Raw genomic sequence first — 18,890 nt, 5'->3', positions numbered from 1 at the left:
AATATACTTTAGGGTCAAATTTGAGCAAACAAGACAAATGCAGTTAATCTCAATTAAGTACGCAAAATAATGTGATTCAATTTATTATCATTTTATTCGTTTGGCCACCTTATTGTAAACATTGATTTACTTTTATTTAATGCAAATTTTTATGTCAGTTAATGGTGTTGCCTCTTTTAAAAGAACAGTAAATTAAGTATTCACTCAATTTTATTATGTGTTTGTATTTTCACTCTAAATTACACAGCTAAATGAGTCAAAGGTCCTTATCAACGTTTTTTTCTAATGGTAATCAGCACAAACAAAAAGTTTTGTTTCATTGTGCATGTGTAGTGTTATTTTAATTATTATTTCAGTGTAGTAGTTAATTATTGCATTGTTGTAGTTAATATAGCTTAATAGTTTATGTTGAATGAGGGCTGAAAGCTAAATTTAGTTCGGGTTGTATTTATATTCATTGTGAAACTGCCAGCAGCTGTTCCCACAAGTAGGGCAACTCTGTTGGTGTCAAAATAAAACTGATCATGGAAAGAGATCAAACTCTCGTTTCTATGATCGCATAATTGCTTGCTTGGAGCAAAAAAAACAAGCACCCGATCCAGTCATAACCGATGCTGCACAGCTGTTATGAAAGACTAAAGTATGGATTAAAAGACGTTTCATTGTAAGAGCTTATAATGTCAGCTTCAGTAACCGTCTTTGTAAATATTCATAGCAGTACTTGTGCATCCTGTGTATATTTTTAGCTTTTTCTTCCTGCTTCTGTTTTAAATTTCTTTCTTTCCCTGTGGTCCACATTTGTTATGTTCATATTTACCAAAAACAGAATTCATTCTTACATGAACCGTTTTCCAACCGCTCTTTATCCCTCGAAATGTTCTGTTTGTTACTTTGTTACATGTAAATCAGGGGTGGCGCCACAGCTCCAAAAGTAGTGGGGCAGGACACATTGTTTCCAAAAAAAAAGAAAAAGAAAATAAAAAGCTTCTGGCTGAGTGACGAAATGCAATTAGGCCACTGACTAAAATTGTCTTTATAAACCTGTTCAGAGGTGGGTCGTAACTAGTTGCGTTTACTTTGGTAAAATACAGATGGATTTTTACTCTATTGAATATTTTCAAATCATATCACTGTTACTTCTACTAAAGTGAGTAAAGGAATCTTTTTACTGTTACATTTAAGCCATTTGTATTTAGTTACTAATTCCATTTTTTGTGTTTAATTTCAGTATGTATTGATGGTGGAAATATTTGTGCTGCTTTCTGATTGGTTACATCTCTGACTTTGGAGATTTTTATTCTAGGCCAAAAAAATTCCCAAAAAGAGAAGAACAGAGCTGCACAGTCGTCAGCTCCTGTGCTGAAAAATGCTGGATTTAGTAAAAAGTCCCACTGCAATACTCAGTACTTCTACTTTTGTATTTCTACTCAAGTTGTTTTGGGGAAGACACTTTTACTTGTGTAATTATTTTATGCAAGTATGAACACTTTTACCTGAGAATTGATTTAGGCTCCTCTACCCACCTTTGAACCTGATCATGAACAGTGTTAGTGTTTTTGATGCTGTTTCAGTATCTGCAGCCTCAGACAACAGTATAACCGACACAGCATCGGCTGATGTACACCCTCGTGTCAGTGACATCTGACTTGCTGGACATACTTTATGCAGTCCAGCTCAGTGCCGAACAATCAGTTTGTTGATATGAGGTGCAGCAACTGCTTGTGTCAAGCCTGTAGTCAAGCTGCATAATGAAGATTTAATACTTGAACACACATCTAACAGAAGATTATCACAATGATTTGAAAAGTTTGATAGGAATGAGAGGTAAATATTTGATAATTACTTTGATTGAAAATGTTTTTAATGCAATATTAGGCCATATTGAGGCACAGAACTAGCCTACTACTCCTGTTTGTGTTTTAGAAACAGCTGGAAGCGATTACCTTCGCTGTAAAGTGCAGCATTTACTTAAACATTGTGCAGCACTGCAGATTTTGAACATGTAAATAGAACAAAAATAAAAATAAAAAAACTCCACCTTGCAAAATGCACACTTTTTTTGTTACATTGTTTTTGAAATTGCTGCTGAACAATTCTAAATTCAGGGGTGCTGCAGCCCCCTTTGCACCTTTACTTCATGCATACATGTATGTAAATGATCTCTGTTCTGATATGCTGTATTGTGCCCCATTACAAAAGCAGTCCAGGCTGAAACACTCCTTATAACTTCAGTATGAATGGGCTGGGCTAAACTGCTGTAGACTGAATAGGCAGATTAATGCATTGGTTTTCAAAACGTCAGAACAAACATAAATTCAGTATGGGCTGTCTGTGCCGCTTAATTTCAATATGTGGGCTGTATGGACTGGGGAGTAAGGGGGGCATTTTGAAACATTTCTAACATGTTTTACATACAACACCAAACACTTTTATTGAAAAACACTCTTGGAAAAAGACCTTTAAATATTTCTCGAAGGTTTGGTTTCTATGTCATTATTTTGAGAGCTTTGAGCTTTTTGAGACTGCCATGCCGGATTTCATTTTTGGCATTCTGCCATAACCTAATTTTAATTTTACAGGACACACAGCTCATACACAAGTGTGTGAAAGTCCACACACACACACACACACACACACTTACAGTGTTGTAAACTTACTGGGTTTTAATACATTCATTCACAATAGATCAAACAAAACATAGAAAGCCAAACAAAACTTTCACTTTTGCAGAGCCTGTCTAATTTATGTTTCATTTGCAATTAAGCAGTTAAGCCAATCACATACAAAGGCAGCCAAACACTCAGCCACACCGTAGGGAAGGGGAACATGACAGACTCGCTGCAGCACCCTTGGCGCTAGTTGTGTTTGGGTTTGCGTGCAGCGTTTCTTTGCTGCAGGTTAAAAGGTGGAGTGCAGAACAGCGTGTCTCATTCTCTGGACATACTCCAAGACTGTGAGCATCTGTGCCAGACTGGAACCTGTCAATCAGAGTGGGATCTGCTCGGAATAGTGCCCCTCTGGCAGACAAATTTAACTTAACATCTGGAACCCTGACTGCTAGATTACAAAACTAGCTCACACTAATACAGCAAAACTGCGCAGAACATGCCTACATATAATTTCAATTCCAAAAAAAAATGGGACAGTAGGTAAAATGCAAATAAAAACAGAAAGCAGTGATTTACAAATCTACTTTGCCATGTATTTGATCAAAAACAGTACAAAGACAGTACATACTTTTTGATTAACTTCAATGTTTTTTGTAAATAAAAGTTTGTTCTGAAATTGATGCCTTTAACACATTCCAAAAAGTTGGGACAGGGGCAATTTAAGACTAGAAAAATGGCGAAATGTTATGAAAAAAGATTCAACAGGTCAGGCAATGTCACTTTGCCAAAAATACTTCAACAACAAATCCAGGAGTTTAAAAGTAACGTTTCTCAGCAAGAGATTGCTGGGCCTGCAAAGATTTTAGGTATTTCGTCCTCTGTGGTGCAGAACATCATCAAAAGATTTGGGGAATCCAGGAAATTCTGTGCTTAAATTTATGCACATATGCATAAATTAGAAAAAGAAAACTATAAAACAATACCTTAAAATCTCCCAGTGAACAATTAATTCACACCATTTAATTTACAATATGTATTGCACTCAGTCTTATTATGAGAGACAGTGTAATCATGTTTCACATAAAACCAAACATAGTGTTAAGAGGTAAGTGCTAGAAGTACCAAAGGCAGTCAATGTTGCTATCTATGCATGGATTTGAATCCCAGTCGACAGCATGTAAAACTGTGATGTTCGGCACTGCACTATTCAAAAACCATGTAATGCTTAGTTATAATTCTATTTAAGAGCTCCATAAAGTCTTGTATAAATACCCATTTTTTACAACGATGAAAACTTGTAGAAGGTCATTAAGACCCCTTACTGCTGACTTTGTGGAATGTGGTGTTTTCATAAGGAGATTATCAGTGTTTTATTGGTGGGATTTTCAGCATTGTGGTGATGAGTGACAGGTCGGAGTTACTGAGGAGAAACAAAGGTGATCAGTACTGCACAAGAGAGATGAATCTTGTAGAACCCAAGCTGACCCACAAGCTCTATTCCCAGGGCAAGGCTGAGCCTTATCTCACTGAAACTGTTCTTGAAGAACAGTGGACAGTTATTATACACAACAACCGAGAAGGCACTTAACCATCTGAGAGCAAAGGGTCAGGGGCTTCATGGGGACATCACGCAATTGGTGATGCAGTGTGGCTCTTGAAAAGAAAAGTACTCCCAGGCTTTCCCTCCATACTTAGCCTCTGGGGAATCCCCACTACTATGTTTAATGGTATTTCAGGTCTTTAAAGAGACATAGAAGGTTTCTGCAGGCAACCCCTCAAACCTTAAATTTGGCTCATCAATTTGTGTAGAGCTGGCTGAAACACTACCCAGAGCTACGTGCAGTTTTGCAGTTTTTTATATATCTATTCAATCAAAAGTGTTGATAACTTTTACAGAAGTTGAACAAAAGGTACTGTTTGTAAGGTTAAATCACAAGGCATTGTATGTAAAAGTGCAGTGTTTCTGCTGTAACAATTTGGTCTAAGACGGTGCTTAAGCTAGGGCTACTACCTGTACATTTTATCAGAAATTGTTTTTGTCACAAATTTTGTATTTTTCCCCTTTAGATAAAATCTTCAGAAAGTGTCAGACCAATGGGACCTGGGCCTCCAAAGGCAACTACTCTCAGTGCAAAGCTATTCTCAGTGTACAGGTGATAAATTATTACACACATACACACACAGAGTAGTAGATGTACTCTGAAACTATAGCCAAATACATTTTTATTACAGGTTTCCTTAGCATCTGTGTGTTATTTTGTTTAGCTGTATATTTGGAGTCAAACAAGCAGCCTGCATTTTTTTTTAGTTTTGATGAAACACACAGATCATATTTTAGAATGAAGCTCAAGTTGTTGAAACTACAGTACTGTGCAAAATCCATCCATTTTCATTTCATTTCCAGTTAAAATGATTATAAAGTACAAGTTATTCATTGTTAGTGTTGGAAAAAGGCAGAAAACATATTTGACAGAAAAGTTACTGAAGCCTCAACAACTAAATATAATATTATAGGGTTTTTTTTTGCGTTAATTGTGTCCACCCATTGCCTTCATTACAGCTTCCATTCTTTTTAGGAGACTTGAATTCAGTTTTTCAAAGAAATCTGCAGAGATATTTTATCACTCCTTCAAAGTTCAGTCTTAGAAGTTGGTTGCATTCTCTGCTTCTCATGATCCAAGTAATCTCAAACACATTCTGTAATGCTGAGGTCTGGACTGTCTGGACTGGGGTGGTCAGTCCATTGTTCTAAGAACACCAGCAGCTTATTTGATTTGCAAGTAAACTTTTATTTGTCCATTTATTTTCTTTTGAGATTCTCCTTCCATAGAGCTTAACTTCAGATAAGCTCTAAGGATTTTTGGGAACTGAAAAAATACATATCTGTAATTGTTGCAAGTGTTATTGTAAGTCTCTTATTTCAGTGTTCAGTTTTGATTGGAAAACAAAGGGTTAAATCTTGAACTGTCCAGTGGAAACCTGGCTAAGATAGATTTTCTTACCTCATAGTATCTAGGTAGATACAGCCAAGCAAGCTCTCCAATTGGTTAAGACTTAAGAGGGTGGAGAATTACTACCAATGTAATTAAGAAGTGACAGAGGAATCAGCCAAATCAAATTCTGATTTACAATGAGAGGGACCAATTTTGCTGAAATAAAGTCACTGTAGGCCTTCTGGAAGTCATAGATATGTCACTGACTGTGAATACAACCTGTAGTCAAACCAGTTTTCAGACATGTGCTACAAATGGAAAACAGTTCTAGCAGCAGCTCTAAAATGAAACATAAATAATTATATGTAAAAAAATTACTAAAAACATTGGTCAAATGTGTTAATGTCTTTTACATACTTCAAATATAAAATAATAAATGTCTTTTACAAGTTTCTCATGTTTATGTTTTTACTTTCTCTTACTTTCCTGTTTTTACTCTTTTACTTTCTTAATCTTTTTTGTGTTGCAGAGAAAGAGCAAGGTGCATTATCGAATAGCAGTCATCATTAACTACATGGGTCACTGTTTGTCTCTGTTTACTCTTCTTATTGCCTTCATTCTCTTCTTACGACTCCGGTGAGCTCAACTAAACACAGTAAGGTTTTTGTAACAGATTTATAAAATACATTGTATTGCTGCATTGTATTTTCAGCACATTTGCATTTTTAAGTTGGCTTCTAAAGCTTTGATACACAATAACATTCAGAGTTTTGAAAATGCTTCATTAGAGCTTTGATTGTTAACAGGATGTGAGATGTTATCTTCTATTTGTTAACAAATGCTTCCCTGCTGTTCTCTGGTCTCAAAACCTCCATCTGTCTCTCAGGGGTGCTTTGAACAGTTAAACTAGGCCAAGCTTCACCCAGTATTGAGAATAACAATAACAGTCCATAGTCAGACCCCCCTATTGCTACAGCATGCTCACTCAGCAGGGCTGTGTTTGTGTATGCGTGCATTACTTTGTTATTTTGCATCTCAAGTGGAACTCTCAGCACAATATAATATGTTATTAATGTTACGTAAGAGCTTATAACCCCAAACACCCTTTGCTATTTTAGTCACTTTATTCTTTTATTGCCTTTAAGAGTCCTGCCTCGTTAAAGCCTGACTGTTTATGGACCCCAATTCGACAGCAGATGTCCCACTCTGTCTGTGCCAACAGAACTGATGCATTTTATATATATATTTTTTTTATTTTATTGACCTCTGAAAACCTATGTTGTATCCAGGACTATTAGAGGGATGGGGTAAGGCCCAGGGCAAGACCTACATTAGTGCCCTTTTTGTTTGCCAAGTGAACATTTCGCATCATCACAGCTGCTGCCACAGCCTGACCACTGTCTCGTCTAAGCAATGAGTATTTAATCGGATTAGTTGGAGTGCTGACACACTGACACATGAGATTGACAGAGGCAGAAATTTTAGAGAGGAAGAATGAAGCACTCCACTTAAGGTAACGCTAAAAATGGTACATTAGAATCAGCTGAAGCTTACTTTAAATACAACTAGCTAGCTCGCTAACCATGAATCCAGCATTTTAGAGGCAGATCCACAATCACACATTACTGTGCATAAATCAGAGACCACACTTTCATTTATTTACTTTTTTAGTCAAAACAGCCATGTTACTCATTTTTCAGCATCAGAAAAAAAACATATTTGACTGAACATTTTCAGTCTGCTTTCAGTTTTTCAAACAAATCTACAAGGATATTTTTCCATGCTTCTTGTAAAAACCTCCAAGTTCAGTCTTAGAAGTTGGTTGCATGGTTCTCACAATCCAAATAGTTCCCAATTTGAAATTTAGACTAATCAGTCCCTGAACCCCTTATCCCACATCTCAGATGTCCAGTGTTGATGTTCTAGTAACTTTTTTTGTCTGTTTCCTTCTTGACAGCTTGACAGCCACATCTTTTTAAAGACCTGTAACATTAAGTTGTCTTCTCACAGTGGAAGAATGGACAGAATCACTTGTAAATTTTTCAGATATGGTGCAAGAGTGGAGCTTGATTTTCTCCTCTCTCTCAAAGATGAAAGCTTTAAGTACTTTTAAGTACGGTCCACATATTTCCTTGTTCCTATATGTTGCATATTGGGTTGGATCAAGAATGAGGACCGTCTAGGGGGCCATGAGGACTGGATTTGGGAAACCACTGCTCTGTATCTTTTAAAAAGTTTTTAAACTCCAGTTTCGAACTGTATTTTTCACTTATTTTCCTTTTACGTTCCACTTCCTTATTCAAGTGGATTATCTTATATCTAATCTCCTCAGAAATATGTCCTTTAGTTATTTTAGATGCAGATGAGAAAGAAATTTGCAAGGCAGTTAAGGTATGTTAGTGTACACAAAAGTAAAGAGTGGACAAATTAAATACTGATAGATTTGATATACATAGTGTTGAAGTATTTTTTTCTTCGTTAAATATATGTTTGCTGCTGAATACATAACGTATTTAATGGCCATTTTTAATGGCTTAAATAAATCGTCTCTGACTTTTGCTACAGTGCTGTGGAACAGTTTAACCTTGCTGACTGTTGAGACATTGAGTTTCAGATGATGGGCCACTATCTAAGAGATGTCATGAGAAGCAGAGGGAACATAAGAGAAGTACAGTTCAGTACTGTCAGCATAGCAGCAGTGAGTCTAAAGTGAATAAATGCCCCAGTGGCTCAGTTATTCAAAATGCATTTTATATTCTGTCGAAGAGAAGCATGACCTGAGACTGCAGCAATCAGGGGGACATAAATAATAAATAATTATAAAATATAAATAAGTTTTAGAGTGACAGGCACTTCCAGAGCACCATTTCCAAGGTGATCACCTAATACTGTATGTCAGATCAGTTTTTTTTAGCACTGCAGATTGAAATGGGAATTGCAGCAACATCAACATCTTGAGAATATGAAGGAAAGTTTATGTACTTGTGTTTCTCAAAGAACTCAGGATTACATCTTGTGTTTTGGTGGAATCTTACAGTTGCCCATTGGGTATGAAGTAGTAAAACTTGGCTGGCTTATTCTGTGAAAATTTCATGTAATGTCATTCAGCTTCATGAAACAAGTTTCATGAAACAGCCAGTCAAAGCACCATGATCACAACAAACAATATACTTTAAAATGACTGATTTCACCGGATCAGTGGACAAGAAAATACAACATAAGGTACTCCTGCCTCCTAATTTTACACAGTGCCCAGATTTATTTGATCCAAAAGATTAAAATTATTAAAGAAGGGGAGATCGAGATGTGGTTCTTGATGAACTTGCAGTGCTTCTAAGACAGAAAGAGGGAGACATCGTAACCTATTAACATATACGCTGTCTAACTAGTGCATTGCATGTAACTGTCAAGTTGCATGGAAATTATGTTGCAGGCAACTCGCAACATGCAACTAGTTTCACTGTGTAAAACCAGCCTTAGATGTCTAAAATCTGTAAATTCAGCCAGTAATAATAATATTACTTCCAGATGTTTGGACACCTTCAGCGTTGAAAAAAAAGCTTAATATTTGTGCTGCCTATAATCCACCACTGGCATACAGAATAGGGGAGTGCAGGACACATAATAAGACAGGGAAAAATTACTTTTTCTGAGTAGATAATGCTTTTTATCATCTTTTTGTATTCTCATAGCAACGTTATCTGTAAATAATCACAGCAGCCAGATGGATTGTTCTCCGGATTAGCCCGTGGTTTTTGCACCATGAAAATAACATTGTTCATTCATTAACATTGTTTTTTGATTAATAAGTATTGCTTACAAATCACAGAATTCACACCTGTATTATTTTGATCACTCTCTTGGTGTCTGTAATACAGCACCAGTTTAAAGCACTTAAAGCACTCACAGTGAGCCAGGCTAAAGTGCGGCCTCCACCCATCGGGGTTAGTTTTTAGTTTAACTAACCCTGCCGCCCAAAATAAACAATGAGAGAAGCCCATATCCGTTCATATAAATGAATAACAGTTCATTTTAAACATTTTTTTAAAATTCCTATACACAGATACAGAAAGATGTACTAAAGATGTAATTTCAATAAAGCACTGTGTCACAGCTTCTTTTCACTAAGCATTTATTTTTATGTATATAGATTTTGAAGCTCATTTGGTTCAAACAAAATTCAAACATTCCCACTCCTGCCACTTTCAGCTGAATTGTTTGTAGATGGTAGACGCTGGAAACAAAATTCATGTTTACATTTGTAGTAAAGATATGTTGGTAGCTTCTAGAATTATTCATCTTCATCAAAAATCAAATGCCCTTGATTGTTCCCTACTCTCCCTAATATGCCTGCGTAGAACGATTTTGATATTTTGGAATATTTTGATTTTAATTCTCTCTGATATTGTCTCTTCCTTTTCATTTCTTTCTCAGGAGTATTCGGTGTCTAAGAAACATCATCCACTGGAATCTCATTTCTGCCTTTATTTTGAGGAATGCCACATGGTTCATTGTCCAGCTCACTATGAACCCTGATGTACATGAGAGCAACGTGGTGAGCTGCTGTTATCTGTGAATGAATTCTACAGAAGTCCCACCACTTTAAGCTCGGCCTCAAGTTAGCTTTACATACAAAGTTAAACACATCACTTTATCCAGGACAAACAAATCACTTTATCCAGATGGTTCACATGCAAAAATAGGCCACACCTGGGGTCTGACCGCTCCTCTTAAAGTTAGGGGGGTTTTACTGCTGTCAACCATAATTCTGATTTCACTACATTACATGCCTCATCACTGCAGACCACTTTTGTACAGCAACATCTTTGAAAAACTTACTGTTAATAAGCCGAGTTGATTTGTGCATGGGTTTTTGCAGACTGTCCCTTGATGTTGACTAACGGGTCATTCTTAAGCTGCACCAGTGCATCAGGTCCATTTTCATCACTTAGTTGTATTTAGTTTTAACAAATCAGGTTTTGCACGGTTTTAGGCGGGAAGGAGAAATGAAATTAACCTTAAATCTGTCCAACTTTTACCTGCATCACATTTTTTCAACCCCATACTTTGTGTCTCTTTCTAAGCTGTGGTGCCGTTTGGTGACAACAGTGTATAATTATTTCCACATGGCTAACTTTTTCTGGATGTTTGGGGAGGGCTGCTACCTCCACACAGCCATCGTACTCACATACTCCACCGACAGGCTCAAGAAATGGATGTTCATCTGTATTGGATGGTGTAAGTCAAATACTTAAGGATGATATAATATGCACCTGTAGCCCGGTTTGCAGTACAAACAACAATTTCCAGAAACATTGCTAAGTGAAGGAAACTTCCATCATTGAAAGTGCAGAAGAGGAATGTGCTTTCAGCTGAAAGACCACTGTTATCTGTCATGTATATATAGACCATTCTACAGAATTGGTACAAAATCAGAGTTCTGAACAAATTGACTTTTAACTGACTTTAGACTAAAATCCTTTTGCTTTGAATGACTTTGAATACCTTAATTATGTTTATTTTATTAACGTAAATGATTGATCATTCATTCTGTCACCAGCAAAACAATAATAACTCTACCGATTTTGGTAGTGACTTTTTAAGAAGTGTCAGTTTTAGCTAATTTTGAGTATTTTGACTCGCAAACACAGCTGTGAACAGTTGTACACCCATAAAATTGTAATATTTTTCATTAAAACACAAAAACTTACTTAATTGCAGGAAATACTGAAAATGTTTAATTCCTAATTCTTAGTGTTTCAGACTTTGGGACACATTTACTTCAAAACAATGCAATCTGACTGCTCACCATATGGACATAAGAGACAGAGATGCAGTCTCACTTCCTGCTGTAAAATGCAGGAGTGTGGCTAAAATAAGGCTCTGTCTATGGACTAAAACTTGTGTTTTGGCAGTGTTATAAAAACATGAACAATTTGTTTATTTAAAATTAAACACATGGTAAATCTGAAAATTTGAACTTCAGTTTAAAATGAATCAAAAAGATCTTTAAAAAACAGTGGAAATAAAACAAAAAAAAAACAAAAACATGTAAGTAATATTTTCACACATTGAAGTTTAGGGGTTAAGGTTTGAGAAAGCCACCTCCCAATAGAAAGTACCCTATAAATGGTCAATTTGTATTTATTTAGCTTATTAATATCTCTATTAATGGTTAGGCTTTAAACAAATCAAACTATATTCCTTGTAAATGTCTATGGTCTCAATACCTAATTGTTTTTTTAATATTATTTTTTTACTGTGGGACTTTGGGCTAATTCGGTAGAATGGTCCATATTGAAGCCTCATGTATTGTAAGATTTTCATACCCATTACCATGAAAATTACTGTATACTTCAGACGTTAATATGTAAATAAACTCATTCGGATTGGTCTGATGTGAAATGATTCATTGTAGAAAAACTTGCCAACTTTGATTTCTTAACAGTGGTGGTGATAGGAACCAGAGGTCATGATGTCTACAACACAAAAATGTACTATCCAAAATGACCAGTGAATCTACACATCTTTTTATGTAATGTTGATGATTTCATATTACATTTTAAAACGTTTTAGACCAGAACTATTGCAAAACAATGCCTTAGGAAGCAGACAACGTCATCTGTATTTGTCATCTATAACTACATTTTTCATCTTTGCGTGTAATTTTCTGTGAGAGACACTAAACACTTCAGATGTCTGGTTCCTATCACCACCACTGTGAACCACTTCTTTAGAATGGCGCATTTTGCATCAAACTCTGAACGACTTTGTTTGCATCTTAATGAGTTAATTATGTAGAAAATGTAATGGAAAATTTAATAAAAGAATTTCTTTTTAGTGATTGCTTTTTTTCTTATTCAGGTATTCCCTTTCCAATTATTGTAGCCTGGGCCATTGGGAAGCTTTACTACGACAATGAGAAGTAAGTCTGTATTACATTTTCAGTGAGAGATAAGCAAATCACTGTGATGGTGTTAAGCACACGTTTGTCAGCTCTTGACTTGGTTATATTTCCACAGCAAGGTTTCAGTATCACTCCCCAGTCCAAACAGTCAGTATATGAAAACCAAACCTCAGAAACAGCCTGTTTTGAATGAAGTGTTTTTTTGTGATGTCATGAAAAACCAACAGTAGTTTAGCCCGCCCATTCACGCTTAAGTTATAGAGTATTTCAGCCTGTTTAAAATGGAGTAACTGGATTTAGTCAGTTTATTCTCTCTTTAAACAGTAAAAATAGATACCCACCACTGCAAAGTCATACATAGCTTGGTTAAGATGTAGATGTTTATTTTATTGCCATTTTGCAGAACAGTTTCAGGGTTAATGTGAGATTAATGTGTGAAGAAGAGTTAAAAATATGTTATAAAGAAGTTAAATGGATATGTAAAACTATTGCAAAATAGTAAGAAATGTAATGTTAGGCAAAAAAGAAAAACTTGCTTATTAGCTAACGAGACAAATATGTCACATTCACTTCTGAGATGTCTCAAGTTTTCGGTAAGAATAGATCACTGCATCATAAACCATCTTCCAGAACACCAATCAACCACAAAATGTGGTTGTTTACCAAGTGAGACTTTCCTGCATTGATACTTATTGGTATAATCTCTTGTATTAGATTGTATTAGATGGGGAACTCTTACACTGAAAGTTATATAATTGCATTTTCTTCTCAGACGTTAGGTTAATGACCCATAGAAAACCAAATAACTGAATTATTGTACCTTAAAATCAATAGTCCGGCACAGCAAATTGGGTTTTATTGTTTCTTTGTTGTCAGTAGTAACATATTACAGTACTGCATAGTGTTTGTTTTTTTCCCCACAGAACATCATCTCCTTTGGAAAAAATGAAAACTGGGAAAGAAAGCTCACCCAATTATTCAGTTATTTATGTTGAAAATAAATTGTGATGCAAATAATATAGCTGAGGTTTGGGAATTTGGCACATATGTCTTCAAGGAGTACTTCATATAAAATATATCATGCTTGTGTAAGATGCTAACAATGAAGACAATGTGCAGAATTAGACCAACATCTGTAGCTGGAGAAACCAAGTTAGTTGTGAATTATCGGTGACATGACTTTGGAGTAAGGACGTGAAGACATACTTTTATTAAAACATAAATGGGAGGGGGCCATAAAAACAGAGAGCTGGAGCAAGAGCCTGGCTAAAACAAAATAATCTGACAAATGTTTATTCCTGAAGGTACTATCCAGTAATAGTACATTTACTGACATATTTTTTCTAGAAAGTCTCAGATTTTGCAGTTCTTCACATTTTCACTCAAAGTCATCAATTCCTATGATCATTTTGTCCATCTCCAAGAGGATATCAGAGCAATCTTACTTTATTTATGCAAAGTTTCCTAATTGTTGCTTTCCTTTTTTAATATCAGGTGCTGGTTTGGGAAGAGAGCAGGTGTGTATACAGACTACATCTACCAGGGCCCCATGATATTGGTGCTTATGGTGAGCACTTAAAAGATGCATACGCAGCCATGCTAACATGCTACATCGATTTAAGCTATATTCAGACTAAATCCCCTACACTTCTACTGTATAAAATCTTTGTTGCAAGCTGTTTATAAATGTCTCGCAGATAAATTTCATCTTCCTCTTCAACATTGTGAGGATCCTCATGACCAAACTCAGAGCCTCCACCACCTCAGAAACCATCCAGTACAGGTACCACACACAAACACACGCTCAAACTGCTCCTTAAAATCATATACATCAAAATGTATATGTTTTATTCAATATTGTAAATATTCTGTGAACAACAAGAAGTTAAGTAAAGGTGACAAAATGAGGGAAAAACCTGAAAAAACGAGCAGAGAAACATATGAGAAATGTAAACATAAGAGCACAGATGCTTCTAGACAGGTGTATTGCCTAATGTAATTAAGCAGTTAACATCCTACCATGCTCTGTGCCATGTATAAAAATGCTGAGCTGAGCCTGTTGACCTTCAGTTTGGATGAAGACGGGGCTTAAGTCACAAAGACTGCTTAAACTGACTAGTGTTTCAACAGGAGCAGTGACTACAGTGCCATCTGCCTTTAGATCTGTGGGACAGACACCACTAAACAGGGTTAGAAATTGTTGGCAAAAGCTCAAATTCAATGTTTGTGAAGTTTGTGCATTAATGTAATATGTAAAGAAAAGCAGAAGAGCTGCTGTTCGTAATGTGAGTGAGAATGTCAATGCAGGATGTGATCAGAGTGTGTCATCAAGATCAGCCCACCTACAGTTACATATGGAGGGATATTATAGTAGAGCTGCAGTGCATAAACACTTAATTACAAAGATGAATGACCATTTGAGTTCAGTGGTGCAAATACCATCAGCACTGATCTACAGAGATATGAACAGTGATGCAAGTGCATGGGCAGCGCACACCAAGAGAACAATACTGGACTGAATGCTTGAACCCTACAGTGTGGGGGTCCAGTGACTCTGTTATGCTGTAAAGGAAATTTGGCATGGTTTGGAACACTTCACCCCTTAGAGGGATGAGTCACTGCATAAGAAATACAAAGATATTCTGACTGATCACCTTTACACTGTGCTGAAACATTTTTTGTTCTGATAGCAGTGACCTATTCCATGATGACAGTGCCCCCATCCATAGGACACCAGGAATCACTGGATGGTTTGAAAATGGTGCAAGTCATATGCTATGATACCCAACTAAACACTTGCAGGAGATTTTGGAATTTGTTAGAAAGCGTTCTCCACCACCATCATCAAAACACAAACTGAGGAAAAATCTAGAATGGTGTTCTGTCTGTCCAGTACAGTTCCAGAGACAGGTAGAATCTAAACTAAGACTCATTGAAGCTGTTCTGGCAGCTTGTGGTGGGCCCAACACTTTATTTGTTTTTTTCTTGAGTTTGTCACCCATCTGTTAAATGCTATAATTATCTATTTGCAGTATTTTTGTCAAGTTATGTGTCTCAAGATTTGATCACCACCTTGCATTCTGGATGTTTTATTATAACTTCATTTTTGATCCTTAAATTCATCTACATCTCCATTTGTCATTCTATACACACCTAACATTCTTTAATTTATAAATTTATTTATTTAAATACTTTTAAAATTATGATACAGAACTGTGAATGGTAGTGTATTTCTCTTATTCCGTGTTCTGCTTCTTCATTTCTGTCTGCAATCCTTTAGGAAGGCAGTGAAGGCCACCCTAGTGCTATTGCCTCTGCTGGGGATTACGTACATGCTGTTCTTTGTAAACCCAGGAGAGGACGAGGTTTCCCAAATTGTCTTCATCTACTTCAATTCTTTCCTTCAATCCTTTCAGGTAAGCCTTCTTTACTTGCATTGAAAAGTAGATAACAAATGTATTATTATTTGATGATACAGGGAAGAGTATGGGCTCTGGGTCAGCCTTATTGGAGTATTATGGGTAATAGAGCAAAAACAGACATTTATTTATTAATTTATTTATTTAATCGTACATACATTTTCTCCCCAATGTAGTCATTTAGCATTCTGCCCATTAGTTAGGCCTTCCTTTATTACACAAGGCTACCAAGCTAGGAGGATGAGGGCTAGCACATGCTTACTCTGAATTATGTGAAGCCACTCCATCTCTTCAGAAAGCCACTAACACAAATAGTAACCACTGAGATCAAACTGATTCTCTGTTTATCTGTGTTGATGTCTTTTTTCCCCTCATATAACATCTTCTCTTCCTTTTTTCCCTTCTGTTGATATTCTGCATCTTCTTCTTCATGTGCTGATTTCTTTTTTCTCACACTTTCTCAGGGCTTCTTTGTGTCCGTGTTCTACTGTTTTCTGAACAGTGAGGTAAGCACAGTCTAAATCTCAACCAGTCAAGACCGCCACCACCACCAAACAAAATTTTTATTGTTTTACAGCACTTAATTCTTTTGTTTCATAGCACTCACTGTAGTCTAGGCTGCTATCAGGACACGTTTATTCTGCTGCCACAGTCCTCTGATACCTCTGACAGTGCTTTCAGAAAGCAACCTGATTTGGTTTAATTCTAGTCAGCACAGAATTAAACCAACCAATCATCAGTCAAGCAGTGACCTCAAAGACCTAAAATTCTATTTATTGTGTGATAGAAGTAGATCCAGTAGGCCTGTAAGGTACATTAAGTGTCTCTGTTTTCATTCAGAGGAATGGGTAGGATAATAAATTCCCTGGCCACTATATTATGTACACTTATTTTGTATCTGCACTCATTGTCCATTTTATCAGGTCCACTTAGCATATAGGTACACTTTGTTGTTCTACAGTTACAGGCTGTAGTCCATCTGTTTCTCTGCATACTTTGTTCAACAATGATCGGGACCACCACTGAGCAGGTACTATTTGGGTGGTGCATCATTCTCAGCACTGCAGTAACATTGACATGGTAGTGACATGTTAGTCGGCACAGAGGGGACACACACAGCACTACTACCGGTGTCCACTTATTGTCCACACCTACCTTGTTGGTTCACCTTGTAGATATAAAGTTAAAGATGATAGTTCATCTGCCCAGTTTGGCTTGATATTTTGAGTTGGTGGACTTGACGTTTTTATATTGAAATCACAATTTGAGTGCAAATCCCAAATCACAAGAGCTTCAGTTTTAAATATAGCATACAGTCTATAGATCAGAGGCAACCAAACACAAATATGCTCTTTTGCAGAACTGCAAAGTGCATCTATATGGTTAATAGACTACAATAAATGTACATGGACATAAATGTACAATAAGTGCAGATACAAAGTAGGTGTACCTAACAGAGTGTCCAGACATGTAAATGCAGCATAAATCTGGACTGTATTCAGTGATGGTCTAGTGAAAGTGTGTATGTATGTGTTTGCCCAGGTGCGCTCAGCAGTACGGAAACGATGGCATCGCTGGCAAGACAAACATTCCATTCGTACACGAGTTGCCAGGGCGATGTCTATCCCCACCTCACACTCACGCTTCAGCTTCCACAGCATCAAGCAGTCCACCTCTGTCTGAGAGAGAGAAGAAAGAGAGAGAAAGAGGCTTGAGGACAAACAAAGTGAGGGAGACTCTCCTCAATACCTGAGAAAGAAAATGAACCAAATTTAACGGAGAGCCTCAATTTTGGCCAGCAAAGAAAGATTGAGGAACACTTTCTCCAGACTTTTCTACAGAGCATACGTCACCAGTTCTGAGCATCCAGAGGGCCATTGAGTTACTGAGGAAATAAAGTGAAGAACTTTTTCAAGTGCAGCATCACTTTTTTAATAGCAGATGAGGCACTAACAGCTCGATGAGCAAAGATCTGGCAAATGAAGGACATATAGAAGAATGGCCACTCATATAATAGCCTGTCTTGATGGAGTGTTCTGTCAAAGACTATAGTGTCCTCCTTGTGTGTATTACTGGAATTATTTATGGTCTGACATTATTTCAACCAAAATATCAGGAAGGTGTTTCTTTAAGTGCGTGTGTGTGTGTGTGTGTGTGTGTGTGTGTGTGTGTGTGTGAAAGAGAGAGATATGTGGAGAGACAAAGAGAGAGAGTCCGCCAAAGACTGCACTTTAAATCAGCTGCAGGAGACGAGACTAGAATAAATTATTACCTGACTGAAAGAAACCACATGCGCTGCTGTCTTAAAGTAAACATCTTATTTTTCTCTTTCTCTCCTTGCTCCTCTTTAAAATATGGAAGTTCAACACACAGAGAGTGTGAGTAGTTATTAAATATGGGTAGTTGTTCACTGTTTACAGCACTGATCAAATTAACTAGAACTGCTCGGTTTCGGTTTTCATAACTAACCTCTTCTTGCACTTCAACTGAATCTTACACTTTATTAGACCACTGCAATTCAAAAGTTTGGAATCACCATTGTCAATAACATAAAGCTATTTTGTTGAAGATACATGTACAAAGTGATTCTGTTATGATACTACTACTCTATAACTCTACAGGATTCTAATACAGTGCTCTGTGAAAGTCAGATACCACTGTTCCTTTATTTCATTTCCAGTCAAAATAGCTGATTAATACACATTATTCAAAATGTCATTTCTTTCAGCATCAGAAGAAAAAAAAAGCAGAAAACACCACAGAAAATTACACAGAAACCTCAATAAATAAGTATAATATACAAATTTTCAGTAGAGATAGTCATAGTTCAGTCTTAGAAGTTTGTTTCATTTTCTGCTTGTCACAAACTGAGTAATCCCAAACACATTCAGTGATGTTGAGGTCTGGACTCTGGTGTGGTCAGTCCATTGTTCTGAGAACAACAGCAGCTTTTTTGTTTGATTCGCAAATTTTCTTATTCTTTCTTATTAATTTCCTTTTCTCAGTAACGGCCTCTTAACAT

General features: G+C 36.6%; 1 protein-coding gene across 3 annotated transcripts in view; it reads left to right on the top strand.

Moving 5' to 3' along the window:
- LOC118822395 (corticotropin-releasing factor receptor 1) overlaps positions 1–18,198 on the top strand; it is a 31,403-nt gene extending 13,205 nt beyond the window's left edge. The window contains exons 5-14 of one of the 3 annotated variants that reach the window (XM_036591426.1): positions 4,677–4,762; positions 6,072–6,178; positions 9,977–10,097; positions 10,627–10,780; positions 12,407–12,467; positions 13,944–14,016; positions 14,147–14,232; positions 15,730–15,865; positions 16,333–16,374; positions 17,411–18,198. In XM_036591426.1, coding sequence (XP_036447319.1) covers positions 4,677–4,762; positions 6,072–6,178; positions 9,977–10,097; positions 10,627–10,780; positions 12,407–12,467; positions 13,944–14,016; positions 14,147–14,232; positions 15,730–15,865; positions 16,333–16,374; positions 17,411–17,551 — 1,007 coding nt within the window. In that variant the 3' untranslated portion in view covers positions 17,552–18,198. Of the gene's footprint in view, positions 1–4,676; positions 4,763–6,071; positions 6,179–7,602; positions 8,241–9,976; positions 10,098–10,626; positions 10,781–12,406; positions 12,468–13,943; positions 14,017–14,146; positions 14,233–15,729; positions 15,866–16,332; positions 16,375–17,410 lie in introns of those variants that run through there. The other 2 variants (XM_036591435.1, XM_036591442.1) reach the window with 2 other exon arrangements.
- The last annotated feature ends 692 nt before the right edge of the window (positions 18,199–18,890 follow it).

Source organism: Colossoma macropomum, unplaced genomic scaffold (assembly GCF_904425465.1).
Source record: "Colossoma macropomum unplaced genomic scaffold, Colossoma_macropomum, whole genome shotgun sequence".
In the NCBI taxonomy this organism is placed as follows: domain Eukaryota; kingdom Metazoa; phylum Chordata; class Actinopteri; order Characiformes; family Serrasalmidae; genus Colossoma; species Colossoma macropomum.
Note: the sequence above shows the minus strand (reverse complement) of the source record. Positions and strands in the feature narration are given on the sequence as shown.